Source organism: Acinonyx jubatus, chromosome A3 (genome assembly GCF_027475565.1).
Source record: "Acinonyx jubatus isolate Ajub_Pintada_27869175 chromosome A3, VMU_Ajub_asm_v1.0, whole genome shotgun sequence".
In the NCBI taxonomy this organism is placed as follows: Eukaryota; Metazoa; Chordata; class Mammalia; order Carnivora; family Felidae; genus Acinonyx; species Acinonyx jubatus.
Genome location: NC_069388.1, coordinates 118109385 through 118127650, shown reverse-complemented (window position 1 = coordinate 118127650; position 18266 = coordinate 118109385). Strand labels below are relative to the sequence as shown.

The following is an 18266-nucleotide window of genomic DNA, read 5'->3' as shown; positions in this document are numbered from 1 at the left end:
GTGGAGAGAGGAGAGCAGGACGGGAAGAGCTGGCAGTGGAAGGACCCAGGAAAGAGCTGGACGAGGCAGGTGAAGAAGCGAGCCGCTCACCTCGTACTCTGGCTCATCATCGGCCGCTTTGGTGGCGTTCTTATCCCCGGCGTCGGCTCCCACAGGCTCAGGTGTGGTGGCCACAGTGGGGGACGCAGGGTCAGTGGGCTGCTGCACCGCGGGAGGGCTGGCCTCCTCCACCTTCTGAGACTCGCCAGACCCCTGGTTTTCTTCCACAGCGTTCATTACTGCAATCACCTTGGCTTTCTTCTCAGCCTGGAGAAACAAAGGTAACAGAAGTTACCTTGACCTCTCCAGGAATTAGCAAGGCCGCTTGATACGGGAGGGCTCTTCTCAATCTCTTTGTGGCCTGGAGAGAGTGACAGAAGTATAGCTGAGTTCTTTGCTCATCAACTCAACTGGCTTGCCATGGAAAACGGGAAGATCTGAAGTTGGTTGGTGAACTCAAAACAGTTGGCTGCTTTCCAGCCTCCTCTTGTGCCTCTCACAAAAATCTTCCTTCATCGGTCAGCATCACCAGTTGCCCACCCTCTGACATGGAAAGATTAATTCTACTCAAACAGTAATTGTGCGCCTCAGCTTAGGCACAGACCTTGGCTCCGCCCTCGATCTTACTTCCCAAGCACGAATTGGATCCTCTTGTCCTTTTCTTTGTAATTTTCCTGGGCAATCAATCCCTTCTATTCCTGGTCTTGGCTTCCAGACCACAAATCCAGTTTTGTCGTGATGTCTCCCAAGGATGAAATCACTGTTCCGTGTTCCCTCTCTGCTCAAACCCCACAGAAAGAGCCACAAGAGCTTGTCTGCTCCTACGTCATTCTGGAGTTCTTAGCATTGTTATCAAATGCATGTTATCGGGTTCCCCCCTTCTTTCTACATGCACCTTTCAGATCCAACACCCTACAAGCCACACATCCTCTCTGCCATCCTACTGACCAATTAACCATCCAAACCCAATTATGCTCCCAAGTGGCCAGCCTCCATCCGTTCGCCTCATCGCGCTCATCCTTCCCAAAACCTGCTCCAAAACTGTCATCACCCTACAGAACAAAATCCTTGATCCTTAGCTCTGAGAACCATTTCCCCTAGTGTCACCCCAGCTACTGAATCTGAGGGACACATGAATCTCAAACTTCAAGGCTCTGCACCTGTTTCCACCACATTCGGAGAAAAACATCCCATCTTCAATCTGCCTTTCAACATGAAGCTTTCCCAGAGAGTTTAGAGCTGTAAATGCAAGCCCGTCCTCAAGACTACATAAGCATATCACAAAGCAACTTGGAGTAGAAGAGCTCTAAGCTAGTCGGAGCACCTACATTCCCGCCTTCGCCTGGCAGTAACAGCCGATTCTAAGCAGTCCTTTCTTTCTCTTCCAAGTTGCCCAACCTAAAAAAGCATTTGATCTAAAGGATTTCCACTACCTGTTTCTGACTGGTTTAAGAATCTGATGTACACAAGTATCAAGATTTCCAAGGACTCTCTCTCCAAAGCTTGTCAACGGACTCCCAGATGCCAGGGTCCCAGGTGAAGAACCTTTGTTTTAAGCTCAAAGGCCTACTGTGTCGTCGATTCATTTCCCTTCCGGTCTTCCCGTCTGCCTCCAGGCCACCGACCAACCCTGCTTCTGGTGCAGTCCTGAAACACTGAGGATGAAGTCCTGGTTCTTTCCCCCCGACTCCACAAATTCTAAGATGGGACACCGCATCCTTTGCCCCCAGCCCACAAACAGCTGGGAAAAGGAGCTGGATGCCAGCGGTGGAAGAAGGCAGGGCAACTTTTCTTCCCTCCCAAGCCCCTTGCTCACCTGCCGGGACTTTGCCCTCCCCGTCCCACCATCAATTATCTACCACCTCCTCCCCCACAAGAAGGTGGGCCTAGGTGTGTGCTCAACCCCATCCTCTTCCAGGACCAGCTGTGGCAACACTACTGAAGCCCCAGATCCGCTCACGGAGAAACACCATGCCTCCCTGAAATTCAGGCACGGATCTACAGCAGGGTGCTGCTGTGGGAGACCCAAAGACCCTGCTTCGGGGGTGACGAGGCCCCTCGGCCAGAACAAGGTTGCGGGTGGCAGAGGGCAGGAGGGGCCTTCTTTGGAAAGGTGAAGCCACTGGCACAGAGAACAGCAGCGGGTGGGTGCCGGGCTCCCCAGGTCTAGAAGGGAATCGTGCCTGATGCCACCCTCCTCACTCCCCCACAGCCCCTTTGTCTCTCTTCTCAACCCCTCCACTGTGAGTTCCTGAACATTATTCTTCCCCCACAACTTCCCCCAGCTTGTCAGATGCTGCTGCTGACGGCTGTTAAGCACCCCCAACCCACTAGGTGCAGGAGAACGCGCACCCAGCAGGGTTTTGGCAGGCGGAGGAGGAGGAGGAAGAAGGGGGCCTCCATAGGGACGAGGCCAGCAGGGGTGGGGGAAGGAGGATGGGGGTGGGTTAGCAGCAGGAGGCAAGAGGAAAGGGGAAGAAGTGGCAGAGACGGTGGCTGGGTGGGGGAGGGGCCTCATTAGAATAGTCTGCCTAGGGCAGTGTGGGAATGCCTTTTTTCCACGCTCACTCCCACCCTCCTCCCCAGGCAAACAATAGGAGAAAGAAGGGTTAACTCAGGGCTTTGGCATTTGGGCTAAAGGCTCCTACCCCCAGTTCACAAGAGCCCACGCCAGAGCGGCCCAGAGATTGGGCAGGGCCAGGGAGACACCGCACCAACCCCCCCCACTACTGTGGCTCAAGGAAGCCACTTCTCTGGAGTTTGTCCAGCCTGGAAAGCCACTGGCAACTCCGCTCTAGTAGAGGCAAGGGCCCCGCGTCCAGGCCCATCTTCCTGGGCAGCTGTCCCGCCTCCACCTTCCTCTGCGACTCAGGCTGCTTTCCGTTCCAAAGGTCAGAGGTCCGGGCGCCCATGTGGACTGCCGGTGCAGTAGATCCCAGGCTGTCCCAGGCACCTCTGCCTTCCCAGGTCGGCGTCAGGCTGCCCTCCACGGCAGCCGCTGACGTGCCACAGCCCCTGTCAGGGCCACACTGCTCCCTCCTACCCAGCACCATTTCTCTCTGCCTGGCCTGCCCCGTGGCTCCCAGTGACACGCAGAAGAAGAAACTGTCCCTCCCAAGAGGCTGCAAGGTTGGCATGGCCCGAGGACAGCATGGTCCACCAGCCAAGAGCACGGGTCAGCAAGGAAATGCCGGCAACCCATCAGCGAGCCACTTTGGCCAAAGGGCTGCTTCCAGCCCAACTCCTGGTCTCCCAGCTCCCGTGGGCCAGGGCCTGCCCCCCAGCTTCACTGACTGCTGCCCCGGGCACACACGCTGGGGCTGCTCTTCTGGCCCCTGCACCGCCAGTCCCCACCTGAGCACAGGGAGAAGTGGGGTTGGGGGCTCCTGAAGAGGGAGTGGGTGGGACAGCACTAACTCAGCATCTCCAGAACTCGGGCCAGGCACAGCAGCCAGCTCCTGCGGGCCAGGGAGGCAGACTTTGACTCTTCTCAAATCCAGAGGGCTGCAGCGGCCCAGAGATCCTCCCACCGGCCCCTGCCGCCTCCCCGCCCCCAGTCTCCCCAGGGCTCCGTCCAGGAACCTACCCATAAGGCCAGGTGCAGCCCCTCTGTGGTCCGGCTCAGGTGTGAGCCCCGGCCCTGAAGCTCTGTAAGTAGCTGCCCGTCTGGGGGGAGGGGAAGGGGGCGATGGGGCTGGGGGCGGAGGGGGCCAGGGAGAGGGGGAGGGGGGAGGTGGGGGGGAGGGCTTGAACATTTTCTTTGTCTAGAACTCCAGGTCACGTGGGCCCCGCTGGAGTGCCTGGTTGGCTGCGAGCGGGCCGGGGGAGGGGGCCGGCTCTCAGACGCTGGCAATGGGCCAGCCCCTCTCCTCCCGTCCGAGGGGCGCGGGCCGCCGCTGGGGCCTGGGGGCGCGGCTGGGCCTCCGCCCGTTCCCAGGACCCCGCCCAGGCCGGGGCTGGAGGCGGCACCGCCCCCTCCTCCGGGCTGGCCCTCCCGCCCCCTTCACCCCCAACTCTGCGTGAGCTCCGAGGGACGCCTCGGGGCGAGGCGGGGAGCCCGCGGAGGCTGGGAAGGGGACCCGGGAGGGAAGGGGCTGCACTGCAGCGGCGGAGGTAAGCTGGGAGCGTGGAGAGTACCAGGAGCGCCGGCAAAAGAAGAGAGGAGGTTGCGGACAGCCTGGGAGAACCAGGAGAAAGTTGGTAAAAGTCAGTCTCTCGGAAGCACAACCAAAAAAAAAAGAAGAAGAAGAAACAGCTTACAGATGAGCGTAGAGGCCCAGGAAGCTGTAGGGAAAACTCAAAGCACACAGAGATGGACAGAAGGCGCCTGCAGAAATTGGGAGCGCTCCAGAACAAGAACTGTTGGGGAGAGGGCTCTCCTCTTCATACTACAGGTGGATCGACAGGGGTCCCTTAAACGCGTGGCTTGAGTTCAGGCTTTGAAAACCTCTTCCTGGCCAAGTCCCTGGGTCCCCTACGTCACTCAGGATCTGCCTTGGATGTCCCATTTTCCCGTTTGTGGGGGGAGGGCGGGGGGGCACACTCTAGTTTAAAAGTGTAGCAATTCCTCTTTCCCAGGCACGATCATCTGATGCTCGGGAAGACTACATTCCTCTTCTGGAGCCTCCAGGTGCGGACTCAACCATTTCAACCTCCCTCCTCCAGAGCAGAGGCCCCTATCCCAGGGAGGAGGGACACACATACACACACACTCTCTCTCTACCCACATCTGATAAAGAAGCAGACCCTCTTGGCCCTACCTTCAAGGAGCTGACAGATTCAACTAGACTTGGAGAGATAGGAAAAGGTCATTGAAAAAACATCTGTGAAGATAACTATACCACAAATACCAAGCCCCGTGGACTTGGATGGCTTGAAAGCCCAACAAAAAAAAAATGGCTAGTATGAATGATAAATGAGGTTAAGAGGTCAGTGTGGAGCAGAGATGAATCAGATTTGGAATGAAGTAAGATAGAAAGGAAATAAGAGATGCAGGGCTGAGGTGGGGGGAAATCCTTGCCCATCTCCACCTCCCAAGACAACTAAGGCTAAAGGGTGCAGAGAAAGATGTCAATGGCTATATCCCACAGCAGTGAAGAATAACACAGGTGTTTCTGACAAGACCAGATGAATGGTTATTTTGGAAAGATCAGCCTGGTTTCCGTTTGCAAGATGAATTAGAAGGAGGAGCAGAGGAACTGAAGGTAAATGCTGTCAGCAGCAGAGAGCTGTTTAGCCAGCAGCACTTGTCAGAAGATCTGGACTTGGGTTCTGGTTCCATCACCATGACCTTGAACAAGTCACTTAACCCCAAGAAGTCTGGTTTTCTCATTTGCAAAATAGAAGTGATAACATCTGCCCTCCCAGGCCCTGGAATACCAGCATCTCTTAAAGAGATACTGCCCCAGGTGCCTGGCTTCCAGCCACAGTCAGCTGGGAACACACCAGCTGGAACAGGTGCTGGTATAAGGAGGTTAAGAGAGGTGCTGTGAAGGACAGCCCACCATCCCTCCTGGGGCTCGGCACCCTTCTGAGGGCCATCAGAGCAAGCCAGCCCTGAAGAGGGAGGAAGACTCCAAATCAGAGAGCTTTCTCCAAATAATACTTGGGGAGTTCACACTTTGCTCTCCCAACCCTGACTGAGACTCAGAATCCATCCATACAGCAAGGAGAAGGAGTCAGGCTGTTCTGTTCCAACCCATCTTTCAACCCAGTCGAGGGATCTGGAACAGTTTTTCAGGCGATCCCCAAGCAGAGACCAGAAGCCCTGAATTTGTGCTTCTTGCCTGCTGGAATCCTTTCTGGATGAGCTTCTTCTCTGATGCCTCCTGGGCATCCAGGGCCTGTAAACAGGCCACTTTAGACCTCCCCTCCCAGGCCTCCTCTCAAAATGAAATTTCTGATCTGGTTTGGCCAGCTCTTTTTTAAAAAACTCTAGATCTTGGGGCGCCTGGGAGGCTCAGTCGGTTAAGCGTCCGACTTCGGTTCAGGTCGTGATCTCGCGGCCCGTGAGTTCGAGCCCCGCATCAGGCTCTGTGCTGACAGCTCAGAGCCTGGAGCCTGCTTCGGATTCTGTGTCTCCCTCTCTCTCTCTGTTCCTCCCCCTTTCGTGCTCTGTCTCTCTCTGTCTCAAAAATAAATAAACATTTAAAAAAAATAAAAAATAAAATAAATTAAAATAAATTAAAAACTCTAGATCTCATCCATGGCATCTCCTTTTCCACTAATACGAGGTTAAACACTTTAGACTATACACTCTGTGGCCTTGGGACTTCTTCAGACAGTAAGTAACGATCCCTGGTGCATGCAGCCAGGATTCAAAGTGTCACCTCGGACAAGGACCATCAGTTTCACTTTCTCTTGGCCCACTTAATCAAGTAGCCTTTCCCTCCAACTGCCAAACTTCTTTGTTCTCATCCTTTAAAATTAAGCCCAAACCTTAACCTCTTCCACCCAGCTCCCAACTTAAGCATAAGAAAGACCCAACTCAAAGTTGTCCCCTCACCAACCTAGAGCACCGTCCCCCTCTTGTAGCTATGTGGACAGGAAAGTTTCCCCCCTTCTGTATGTATGAGTCACTCAGAGATTCATGTGCTCTTGGTGCTCAGTGGGCAGAGACGGGCCCCAAAACAGAAGAGGCCTCAAATCTAGGACACGAGGTGACTTTAGCGGGAAAAAAACAGGGCAGCCTTCAAGGATCCTCAGGTCATGTATGTCCTTGACCTTCCAAAGGAACCTTCCCAGGCTGGTTACTGAGATAGGTCTTTTTTTTTTTTTTTTTTTTTTTTAAGCTTATTTACTTAAGTAATCTCTATACCCAATGTGGGGCTCGAACTCATGACCCTGAGATCAGTAGTCCCAATGTGGGGCTCGAACTCATGACCCTGAGATCAACAGTCGCAGGCTCTTCCAACTGAGCCCTGAGATAGGTCTTTTGATTGCAATAAAGATCATAAACCTGAAATAGGAGTGTCACATAAAACCAGCCAGGTTTTTGGAAACGTTAGAAAGTATGTTGAAAGGGGGAACTGCTGGATGAAAAGATCTAGTGGATGTCAAGAGCCTAAAAGAAGTGTTGGAGAGGAAGTATCCAGGATGGCCCAAAAGAGAGGGTAACTTGAAAGAGAGGGCCGTTTCCTGTTTGACAGGCAGAAAGCAGTGATTCAACAGGCCTGATGAAACACCTCTTAAGGACACCTGACTCTTCGCCCTGATCCTGCACTCATCGAGCAAACTTCTCATTTTAATTATATTTTCCAGCGACTCCGATGCCAGTAAGTTGCCAGAAAACAGCAGGACAAGTGCTAGGATCTGTGTGGCAAGGACACATCCTGTTATAAATCTCAGCATTCTGCTATGTGTCGCTCTCCTGTGTTTCTGAAGAACATGATCACAAGACGTGCCATTAACCTGACTCTCCAGCTCACAGACCTGAGATGAGGCACGAGGGCCACGATCCACCAGTAAAGAGCAGTAATTCCCACGGGTCAAGGTGGGGACGCCAGGCCTGCTGGGCTGGTTTTAACTCAAAGTTCAGTGTTCTGCGGTACGCTCGGACATGAAATCCGGTGCCAGCAGGACAGGGGGAGGTCATGTTGCTGCCATCAAACAGGACATTTAACCACAAGTCCGTTTACTCAAAGCCAGAGAAGCCATGATCCCTATGAAGCCATCTGCAAAGCCACATATTGAGGAAGCACTGTATATACTCTGCCACAAAAGCACTCGCAGCCATCCCAAGGAGACCTGGTCTGCACAAAAGGCCGTGAGATCAAAATGGATGTCTGTTCCGATCCTGCCCTTCTCCTACCTGTAGCTCAAAAGCCTCTGACTACCTGCTGATTACAGTCAACCCTCTGCATGGCATTCAAGGCCCCCACAAGCTGTATAGCGCTTATGTCACGCAGCCCACTCAGCCCACCCACTTGCTATTCCCGAAATATGCCCTTTCCTGCCTCTGTGCCTTTGCTCATGCTGTTCCTTGCTCCTCCCCTTCAACTCCCACCAGCCCAAATCCTATCTATCCTTCCAGTTCATCAGTTATCTCCACCATCAAAGTTTCTCTAGACCTGAACTGTCCAATAGGGTAGCCACTCACTGCATGTGCTATTTAAATTAATTAAAATTAGGGGCACCTCGGTGGCTCAGGCGGTTGAGCGTCCGACTTCAGCTCATGATCTCACAGTTCATGGGTTCGAGCCCTGTGTCGGGCTCTATGCTGACAGCTCAGAGCCTGGAACCTGCTTTGGATTCTGTGTCTCCGCCTCTCTCTGCCCCTCCCCTTCTCGCCCTCTGTCTCTGTCTCTGTCTCTCTCTCTCTCTCAAAAATAAACAAAAACAATGTTTTTAATAAATTAAAAATTAAATAAAAATAAAAGTTCTTTTCCTCAGTTGCATTGGTCACATTCCAAGTGTCCAAGAGCCACCTGTGGCTGCGGCTATTATATTGGACAGCACAGATCTTAGAACAGTTTTATCATTGCATAAAGTTCTGTTGGACAGTGGTACTCTGGCCCCTCCCCCTTACCTTTCCCTACTGAAAAACTGCCCTGCCCCCACTCCGAGGTACTCCCATAGCACCTTGTAATCCTCTTAGCACCTGCCAATATTTGCCCATACTAAGGCGATCGTGCACTCACTCATCTTTCTCCTCCACAAATTAAAAATTCCTAGAGGGCAGAGACTGGACGTTATTCGGCTTCATATGGAAGCAGTGTGGACTCGAGCTTCTTGCACATTGAAGAGGATTTAGATAGTGTTTGCTGAACTGAATTCAACATTGTCTCAGGAGCCTCATCCAGAATCCACTGCCAAAGTTCCCAGTTAGGGACAGATTCTGTCCATAGCAAAATTCTTAATAGGTGCTAAGAGGTCCAGGTCTGCCCCCCCCCACCAGAGGCCGGGAATCTTTGTTTGCCTGTTCCCCTGCAATCCATATGGAGGTTGCAAGCAAATGACCAGGACTGGGCTGCTGGCAGTGAAGCTAAAAATAGCCACGGAGCCAACAGCAAGGAGTTAGCAGGACTTGTTGCTAGGGAGACCAGTCACAGAGAGAGCAACTAAGCAGGGAGAGTGTCAGACCAGCACCTGGAGAGCAGAGGCCATAGTTGCGGTGGGGGGGGGGGGGGGGGGGGGGCTTGAAGTTGACAGGGGTCCAAGGCTCCCACCTAGAGATGTTCAGCCTCCTGGCAGCTCCTGACTAATGCTCTAAGTGGGGCAAATGCTCCCCCTGTCCCTCAGTAACCCATCTCCATGGAAACCACCATTACTGGGGTGAAGTACCAGCCCCTGGAAGGGAGGCCTCTGCCTAGAGCTGGTTGTTATGGCAACACCCCCCCCCCCCTTTCCTGTCATTCTCTCTCCCCGGGCTTCTCCTGTGGGGGAAAGGTGGGGGCCTGGTCTTGGCTTAGCCAGCATGACCAGGAAACACCCGCTTCCTGACAAGAGTAACCTGCAAGGGGCTCTTCAGAAGCTCCTGGGAACCCAGAAAGGCCAGTCAGTCCTCAGCACAGGGCAGGCCTTCCTTTTCTTCCCACAAGAGCCCCACAGATCATCTTGCTAGGAGAATCCCCAAATCGGTTGGGTTTAATTGTATTAGGATCACCCAAGGTTTTTAAAAATACAGATTCTTGGGCCCTCTTGTGGAGATCAGCAGGCTTGGGGCAGGGCCCAGGAATCTGCTAAAACCTCCCTAGGTAATTCTGATTCTCGCCAGGTGTGGAAACCACTAAAGGCCCTGGCTGTCCTTGTTACAAACGAGGAAACCGAAACCTGCAGGAACTGAGCCCACCCAAAGGGTCAGAGCCAGTAACGGGAGAGGAAGCGGTCTGGAGCAGGAGGGGTAGGTGGAAGGAGATACGGAGGGAAGCTCCCTCAGTGCAAGCGTCAGAGGGGAGGCCTCAGGGAGGCCGTGTGTCCTGGGCCTTTCTCTCCTCCCCTTCAAGCCAGAACATGCAATTGTCCGATACTGGATTGTGATTTAGGACCGAGCCTCTCTCGACAAGCTATCCCCTGTGGCACAAGGCAGAGGTAGCGGGGTTGGGCCGTCTGGTTCCCAGAGTGTACAGAAGGGTGGCGGCCCAGGCAGATGATCTGCGCTGAAAGAAACTATCCTCCTTCGGAAGGAAACCAAAAGGGTCGCCATGGCAACCTGCAGTGCGCTGGCCTGGTTGGGCTCTGTGCCATCCTCCCAAACTTGGGCCCAGGAGAGGTGCAGCAGTATTCAGGCAAATGCCGGAGGGGCAGGGGCGCCCCATCCCCCTCGCCGGTCCCAGAACCCACAGGGAGGCCGGGCTGTACCCCGGAGCCGACCTCGGAGCCCGCCTGGAACACACCCAGACACCGGTAATCCGGGAGCACGGGAGTTCTGAGCACCTGCAGTAGCTGGGCCGGGGGAGCACACTGCGGAGGTGGGGGAGACAGGCCTCCGCCCTTCTGTTACTCAGCCTAATTGTGTGCCCAAGACCCACCGCTCATGGAACCACAGCCCTCATGCAAGACAGCATGCAATTAGCTGGTAAATTATGTGGTAGGGATGCTGTCTCCATGTGCTGAGGGAAGTCAGAGGAGACGGAAATCAGTAAAGGCAGCAACGGGAGGATGACAGAGGGTATGCCAGGAGTGGGCACAGCCTCCCAGCTTTCTCAGACAGGAGCGGCCAGATCTTTAGGGGTGTCTGCAGTTGTATCGACTCCCCGGCAGATAGAGGGGCAGGGGTGTGAGGCACCGGCATGGCGCCTGCCTATCTATGAGGGAGAAGGAGTCCCAGTTCCGCCCCCCCCCCCCCTCCTGCGTGCCATCCATGCACTCAGATGCATTCTTCTGAGCCTGGGAGGCACCTCCTGGCCGACCCCTCACCTCATCTCTTCTGCCACATTCCCAGGCAGCCTCCCCTCCTCCCCAGCCCCCTCAATCTCTGCAGTCACTGCTACACGCCCCCAATGCTGTGTGCCTGGGAGCCCCAACTCGCCAGAGCAGCCCTGAGGCTTCTGGAGCTTCAGCTGCTACCTCCTTCCTCACTACACCCATCTGCCTTCTCCTTCCCTACCGCTCCAGGTCTGCTCCGTAAGGGGAAGGCTTCCCCCACAAAGCCAGCTCCCCGCTGCGAATCAGTTCCCCAGCCCCTAGCCCGGAGCTGTTGGGTGTGCAGGGCTCCACCTGTGAGTGAGTGGAGTGCGGATCTGGGCAGGGAGCAGGGGTGCAGGTGGCAGTGCTGCTGGTCCCCATACCTTACCACGGCAACATCAAGGAGCGGGATGTGAGGTCTCAGACTGAGCAGGGGATCATAGCTGATGCCAAGACCTTTAATAAGTGCCTAGCCTCTTTGGACCCTGATTTCCTAATCAGTCTGACAGGACCACAAATATCTGCTGACTAGTACAGGTAAGATCGAAGGAAGTCAGGAGGGGGGCGCCTGGGTGGCTCAGTCGGTTAAGTGTCCGCTCTTGGTTTCGGCTCAGGTCATGATCTCATGGTTCATGAGTTCAAGCCCCGCATCTGGCACTGTGCTGACACTGTAGGGCCTGCCTGGGATTTTCTCTTTCTCTTACTGCCCCTTCCCTGCTCATGCTCTCGCGCACACCTCTCTCTCAAAATAAACTTAAAAAAAAAAAAAGGAAATCATGAGGGTGCAACATTTTGAGAGGTGGAAAGAACCCTATGACAGGTTTGCTTGAGGACTTGTCGATGTTCACTTTGCTTTAGAAACCCGACCCTAGAGAGAAGTGTTAATTTTATACCTGGGACAGACGGGTCAAAAGGAACCTGGTAAACCCTAACAGCCAGGGCTGCTCTCCCCTCCCCTCCCCTCCCCCATCCCTTCTCCAGGCTCTGGGGGTCAAAGGGAGGGGCTCAGGGACCACCATTCAGATTCAGGCATGCAGACCCTCTCAAGTTTCAGAGTCCAAAGAGAAGACCCAGGAGGAGCCCGGCAGACAGGCATTGCAGTAAACTACAGCTGGAAACAGCAGGAACGCCTACCATCTCCATCCCAAAGGGAAAATTTGAATTCCTGTACCAAGTCCTTTCCGGTCTTCTCCCCCCGCCCCACCCATGTTTGGAAACGGTTCCCTAGCTCTGCCTGCCTTAGAGCCCGAACTTCTTTCCTAGTTCAGTATTCCAAGATCAGAGAGTCTCACGCAACAGCTGTACATTAGAATCACCTGGGAGAGCGTTGGCAGCACTGTGGGCCAGGGCCCATCGCTAAATCCCAAATGTAATAAATCCAGAGGAGGGGCCCAGGCGGTGGTGGTTAAAACAAAACAAGACTCCCAGGTGATCCTAACGTGCACAGAGCACCCCCCACCCCATGCGGTTGATAGGGCGGTAGGTGAAATGACAAATGCACCTTTTGGGGATCTCTTCTGTGCCAGATTTGCTTTACTTGGAATCATCCAAAGCTTGGTGGTTCTCAAGCTTTCATAAGCCACAGAATCGTCTGGGGAGCTGGCTAGAAAACCAGCTTTCTCAGGAACCGCCCTAGAGATTGTGCCTCCTTGGGTTCTGAATGGGGCCTGGGAACACGCCTTTTTTGAATGCACAGCCCACATGATTCTGACGTAGTATCACAGCAACCCGCCCTCTAAGACACACTGAATGCTGACGGCATCTTTGTTATGTATAAAGCAAGCCCAACTCAGTTTTTGGTTTTTGTTTGCCCCATAGAGTTGCCCTTGAAACAGCATCTAGATTCAAATATACAGGAGACTAAGCTCTTTCATCCCTATTGGTGTTTAATTCCTCCGAGTTGGAAATGAAAAATTAAATATGTATACTGCTCACCATTTACAGACTAAGGAGGAATAGGGGAAGAGTCATAAGGCATCTATAAGGAGTTGTAATTAAAAAATGGCAGATCTGAAAACTGGTAAAATCACACACACACACACACACACACACACACACACACACACACACACACACACGACATGTTTGTCAGGGAGAGGATAAACTGAGAGGCGGAGGACCAGGATGGCCAGATGCTTCACAGAGATTAGAAAGGGCTCCACAGCCTGGTGAAAGAGGGGGCTTTCTTGGTTCTCTAATGGGCTCCAGAACTCCTTCGGATTCCGAAGCCCTCGTAGTAGTCCTGGGCACCAGCTGTTCCCAGAAGCTCCAAGTCCCCACCCCTCCTTATCCTGGTCTCCAACAGGCTGCTCTCCCTGCTTCCGGCTCTTCCCTCCCAGCTCTGCAGCACGTGCCCTCCACGGCAGTGATTCCAGAGTCTGGTTCCGGACCCACCTTCAGAGCTGCCTGCTACACCTCTCCCAGTGCACAGCCGCCCTGCCGGCTTCTCAAAACCAGCTTGTCCAACACCGAACTCACCCTCTCCTAAGGGAACATATTTTCATGACCTTGGGGTGGGCAGAGAATTCTTAGAGATACACACACATGCTAACCAATAAAATGGGGGGAAGAAAAGGATAAATTGGACCTTATTAAAATTAAAAGCTCCTGCTCATCACAATACATCCTTAAGAAAATCAAAAGCCCAGACCACCTTCCAGTCCCAAACCCGCTCTTCCTCCAGGATTCTCTAGCTCAGATAATGACCACCACCCCCAGCCCCTAAATACGAGGCCAGTTTCTCCCTGTCCTCCGACGGGAGACAATTCTATCAAGTCTCTCGTGTCCGCCTCTTGTTACCTGGACCCTCGGTCAAAGCCCAGCCGAACGCCCTCCTAACTCGTCCTGCTTCTCGACTCCTCTGCTCTGGACTCCCTTGCCATGCTGCCAGGGTTACCTTCCTAAAAGCCACGGCCACCTCTCTCACACTCCTGCTCTCTGCTGCACAATGAAGCAGTTCCTGACCGTGACAGGAAGGCCTTTGCGGATCTGACCATCTTCCTTTGTAGTCTAGTCCTAACGCTTCCTCCCCGACTCTCACACCTTAGTTACCAGATCTCTTGCTGTTCCCTGAACAACCCAGAAGCTTCACGGCTCCTTCTCTTTGCCCCCTCAGTGGTTCTTTCCTCATTTATCCCTACTAGAATTCCCAAAGGAGGCCTCCACCAGGAAGCTTCCTGGAAATTCCCTGGAAAAGTGCTCTTGCCCTCCACTGTGCTCACCAGACTCTTGGTACCGGGAGCACAGAACAAGCCCCACGCTCTACCCGACACCGAGGTTCACAGTGAACGCTCCAGCCTTCTCCACTAGCCACATGTCCCTGGGACGGGAGCTGTGCCCATGCGTCTCCTCCATGTTTGGTAAGAACTGAATTCAAGTCCATTAATTCTTTCATCTAGAGTTATTGGCTCCTTAATAGGGTCACACAGTCCAGCCGGCCACCCTGTGCTTCAACATCCCTGGGGCCTCCAGGACAAATGGTCTGGTCTTTAAAGCAAAGCAGAGAGAACATCACTGTTATATCTTCTCCTTTGTCTGCCTCATAGAAGGTGCTATAAGAGCGCTTCTCAAAGTTGGGACTAAATATGCAAGCCATCTGGAGGTGCTCCAGACCCCAAACTCCCGGAGGATTTCTCGGCACCTACCTTAAGATCCCACTCAACGCCCTTCCCCCGCCATCCCTGTCAGGCAGACTGCTGGTTCCAGGGGAGGGCTGCGTGCTGTCCCTTCTTTGGCAAGCCTTCCCCGAGGTCCTCAGGCTAGTTAGTGCTCCCATGGCCTGTTTGCTCCTAGTCCTAAAATGGCCGTACTGGGTTGCACAAGGTACTCACCTACCTGCCTACGTCTCCCAGGGGAAGGAGGCATCCCAGGCCGGGATTCTGACTTTCCTTGCAATTTGTTTCCGTAGTGTCTAGAAAATGTCGGAATGCAGTAGCTCCGCAGACACATGTGGTGTTATCTTAAAGCTCAGTTAAGGTTCGACGGTTCTTTGAATGAATGAATGAATGAATGAATGAATGAATGAATCAGTGATTAATGAAAAGAAAACTAGCAATCCTGGGCAGATCTAGGTAGAGGGCCACCAAAGCCAGAAGCTGGAATGTGAATTCCCAAGCTAAGGAAATGCCCTAGGAAGATGTGTCACCTGGCGGGGGTGGAGGGGTGTACTTTGCAACATGGCCTTTTTTGTATGAACTCAAGCCTCTCCCTAGCCTGGGCCTAGTGTCTGAAGATGAGCACCGAGTCAAGAGTAGTGAAGAGGAAAGGAAAACTAGGTTCTAGCACCAAACACGTAAATATTACGAAAGTCTTTATTAAGAATCCTTGTCGGGATACTTTATATATGTGTTTCTAGAAGAGGCGTGTATGTAAGGTCTGAGAACACGCTCAGATATTTAATTTAGAATTCATGTACAAGGTAGTACAGGAGACAAAGGTGCTACAGGTCATGACTCGAGCCCTCCTCCCCACAAATTATAAACTTTTAGAATCTCTGGGGTCAGCTGAGTCTATTTCTGTCACATTACAAATGAGGAAACTGAAGTGCAGAGAGGAGAAAGATCTTCTCAAATAGATCAGGGGCAGAGGCTGAGCCCGGAAACCAAGCCTCCTGAATCCCAAGCCTCGTGAATCTCATTCCAACATTGTTTTAATCCAATCTCACAATGTCAAAGGTACCTTCATGAGAAAACAGCGATTCAAGGAGGGGCTCAGGACCAAGTGAGTGGAGCGGGGGCGGGGGCAGTCCCGAGGGCCTAAAGGACCCAAACCTGGCTCAGGCAGCCCAGGAGGTGGGGAGTGGAGGCGGCAGCTGGGGCAGGGGGTGGGGGGTAGGGCTGGGCCAACTCTATCCTATCTCTCTCTTGTTTTTAAATGTGGTATGATTCTTTTCCTTTTTTCTTTTTTTTAAAGCTTATTGTTTTGAGAGAGGGAGAGAGAGACAGAACAACTGGGGGAGGGGCAGAGAGAGAGGGAGAGAGAGAGTATCCCAAGCAGGCTCCGCCCTGTCAGCACAGAGCCCAGCGCAGGGCTGGAACTCACAAACTTTGAGATCATGGCCTGAGCAGAAGTCAGACTTTTAACCAACTGAGCCACTAAGGCGCCCCCAGTATCCCTCTCTTTTAACCCCATACTTTAGTCTCAGGAGAAGCCATCAGCAAACCAGGAAGATTCTGTTCTAGGTGAGTCATTTGGGTGCAAAACAGAAGCAGCATGGGATGGGTTTTGCCCCTGGGAACACTCTACAAGCATATCCACGTGGTTCTCACCTCCTTATCTAGGGGAATCTTAGTTTCCTAGGAGTAAGATAGGGATAAAGATAGTTCTTATAGCAACTGCACATAATATATCTGTCAAATGACAAAAACAATACAATTCAGTAATGCGTTTGATGTCCTTTGTTCCAGGGAGAAGAATCCAAGGATCGGAGAGTACAGTGCCTAACAAGCAATGGAGTACTCTTCCCGAGGGATTCTGGCAGGTAGCGACTTTGATAGACTCTTAGAAGAGGTAACACGGAAACAAGACATGATTGGCTAGGAAGTGGGGAATTTCCTTATAAGGCTAGCAGGTCCTATTTTCTAGGGTAAGGTGTGCCAACGAAAGCTGAGCTGGACGATTGTGATTGGTGTATGTTAAGTTTGACCTGTGGTTCCCGTAAGTGCATAAACTTAGGCTTGGATTCGTGACGTAAGCTGGGCCACTGGAACATACCGTATCTTAGTTCTATGGTGAAAGTGAATGCTCCTGGCACAGTGCCTGGTACAAAGTAGGTGCTCAGTAAAGTCCAACCCCTCTTGCCTAGTTCCGCGGCCTCGGCCAGCCGCTAGACCCCGCCCACAACCACCACCACCACGCCCACCCCCCCCCCCACCCGCCGCCATTTGTTTTCTCATCACTAAAAAGTGAGGGTTGTTCTAAGAGCTATTCTCTGTGCCCCCTGATAAAGTGAACACTCCGGTGTGCAAACAGCCCATCCCCTCAGGAGACAGTGGGAGCCTCTATGATGACAATTTCACAGCCAGCCCTGGAAGTCACTCTGATTATAGGCTGTCACAGGAATACCTTTAAAAACCTGTTCAGCCTTTTGGTAAAGTACATACTTGTCATGCTTGCCCCAAATGGCATCACCTCCTTGAAGGAGATGTTATTTTTGAGGCCATCCTGCAAAAGTTCAGGTTGTCATGCATTTACGAATGGTGGATAAGAGAGGGATGCCTGCCGGTCAGAATACCCTAAAACTGCTATCCACGTAGCTGGCTAATAATTTGATTTTAGTCCTTAATGGTCTACTAGCGTAGCCACTTCTCAAGTCTCCAGCACTAGAGCCCAGGGGAATCACACCTAATTCATCTCCTTATTCCTAAAGCCCCAAGCACAATGGCCCCCTACTTAGTAGGCGCTTAGTGATTGCTTATTAAATGGAATATAGCACAGCAGGAGATGACCCTCTCGACATTCACAGGCTGTTTCTTCCCAGGACGGACAGGAAGCACAGTCTGTTGAGACTGCAGGGTTATAAAGCAAGAGGAAGCAACATTTGCTCAGCTCACAGAAGCAGCAGCACAAATGGCCAATAACCATATGAAAAGAGGTCCAGCCTCACTTATTATCTGGGAAATGCCAATTAAAATCATAACAAGATACCGTTTTTTTTCCCACCCATTAGATTAGCAAAATATTGATGTTGGCAAAGGTGGAAGTCTTCTCATACCCTGTTTATGGGCACACAAATGGCACTGCCCTTTTTGGAAGGCAGTTTGGCAGGTTCGATAAAATGCAAAACACACATTCCCTTTGACCTAGCATTCCTCTTTCTAGGTGTCTTAAAGGAACACAGATGCACAAAGAGGCATGACCAAGGATGTTCGCTGCTGCAACGCGTATGTAGTAAGATACTATAAACAACACAAATGCCCGCCACTCAGAAAACGGTTGAGTAAAATCGTGGCAATCCATATGCTGGGATAGAACAGTGATTACGTGGCGAGATTGTTGAGACTTATTGTAAGTGAAAAACCAAGCTGTAAAACAAAACTACAATGTGGTTCCATCTATGTAAAAAAGGAAGAGAAACAAAAGCAACTGTGAAGTAAAATTATATATTTATACACACAGAGATGGATAGAAAAAATCATGTCGTATATACACCAAACTCACAACACCAAGCACCTCTGCTGGAGGAATTAGAATCACGGGGGAGGGATGAGTTTTTCGCGACAAGAATGCATTTGTGTAATACTTATGTCATTTAAAATCATTTAGAAAAGTATCAAGCTCCTGTTATACGCTAGCCCTGCCCTAGGAGCTTTAAATGTTAAGGATTATTTTATTAACCCACACCAGTTCTGAGATTAGAATTGTTGACTCATTCAGCAAACCTT

General features: G+C 52.2%; 1 protein-coding gene and 1 long non-coding RNA gene across 2 annotated transcripts in view; one reads left to right on the top strand and one right to left on the bottom strand.

Moving 5' to 3' along the window:
* The window catches only part of DNMT3A (DNA methyltransferase 3 alpha), a 100848-nt gene that overhangs the window by 15036 nt on the left and 67546 nt on the right, over positions 1–18266 (bottom strand). The window contains exon 7 of the mRNA XM_027033331.2: positions 91–306. Coding sequence (XP_026889132.1) covers positions 91–306 — 216 coding nt within the window. The remainder of the gene's footprint in view (positions 1–90; positions 307–18266) is intronic.
* Positions 9456–18114, top strand: LOC113592448 (uncharacterized). The gene is made up of 3 exons (XR_003412321.2): positions 9456–10555; positions 16290–16392; positions 17704–18114. It is a non-coding gene; the product is annotated as an uncharacterized LOC113592448 (long non-coding RNA).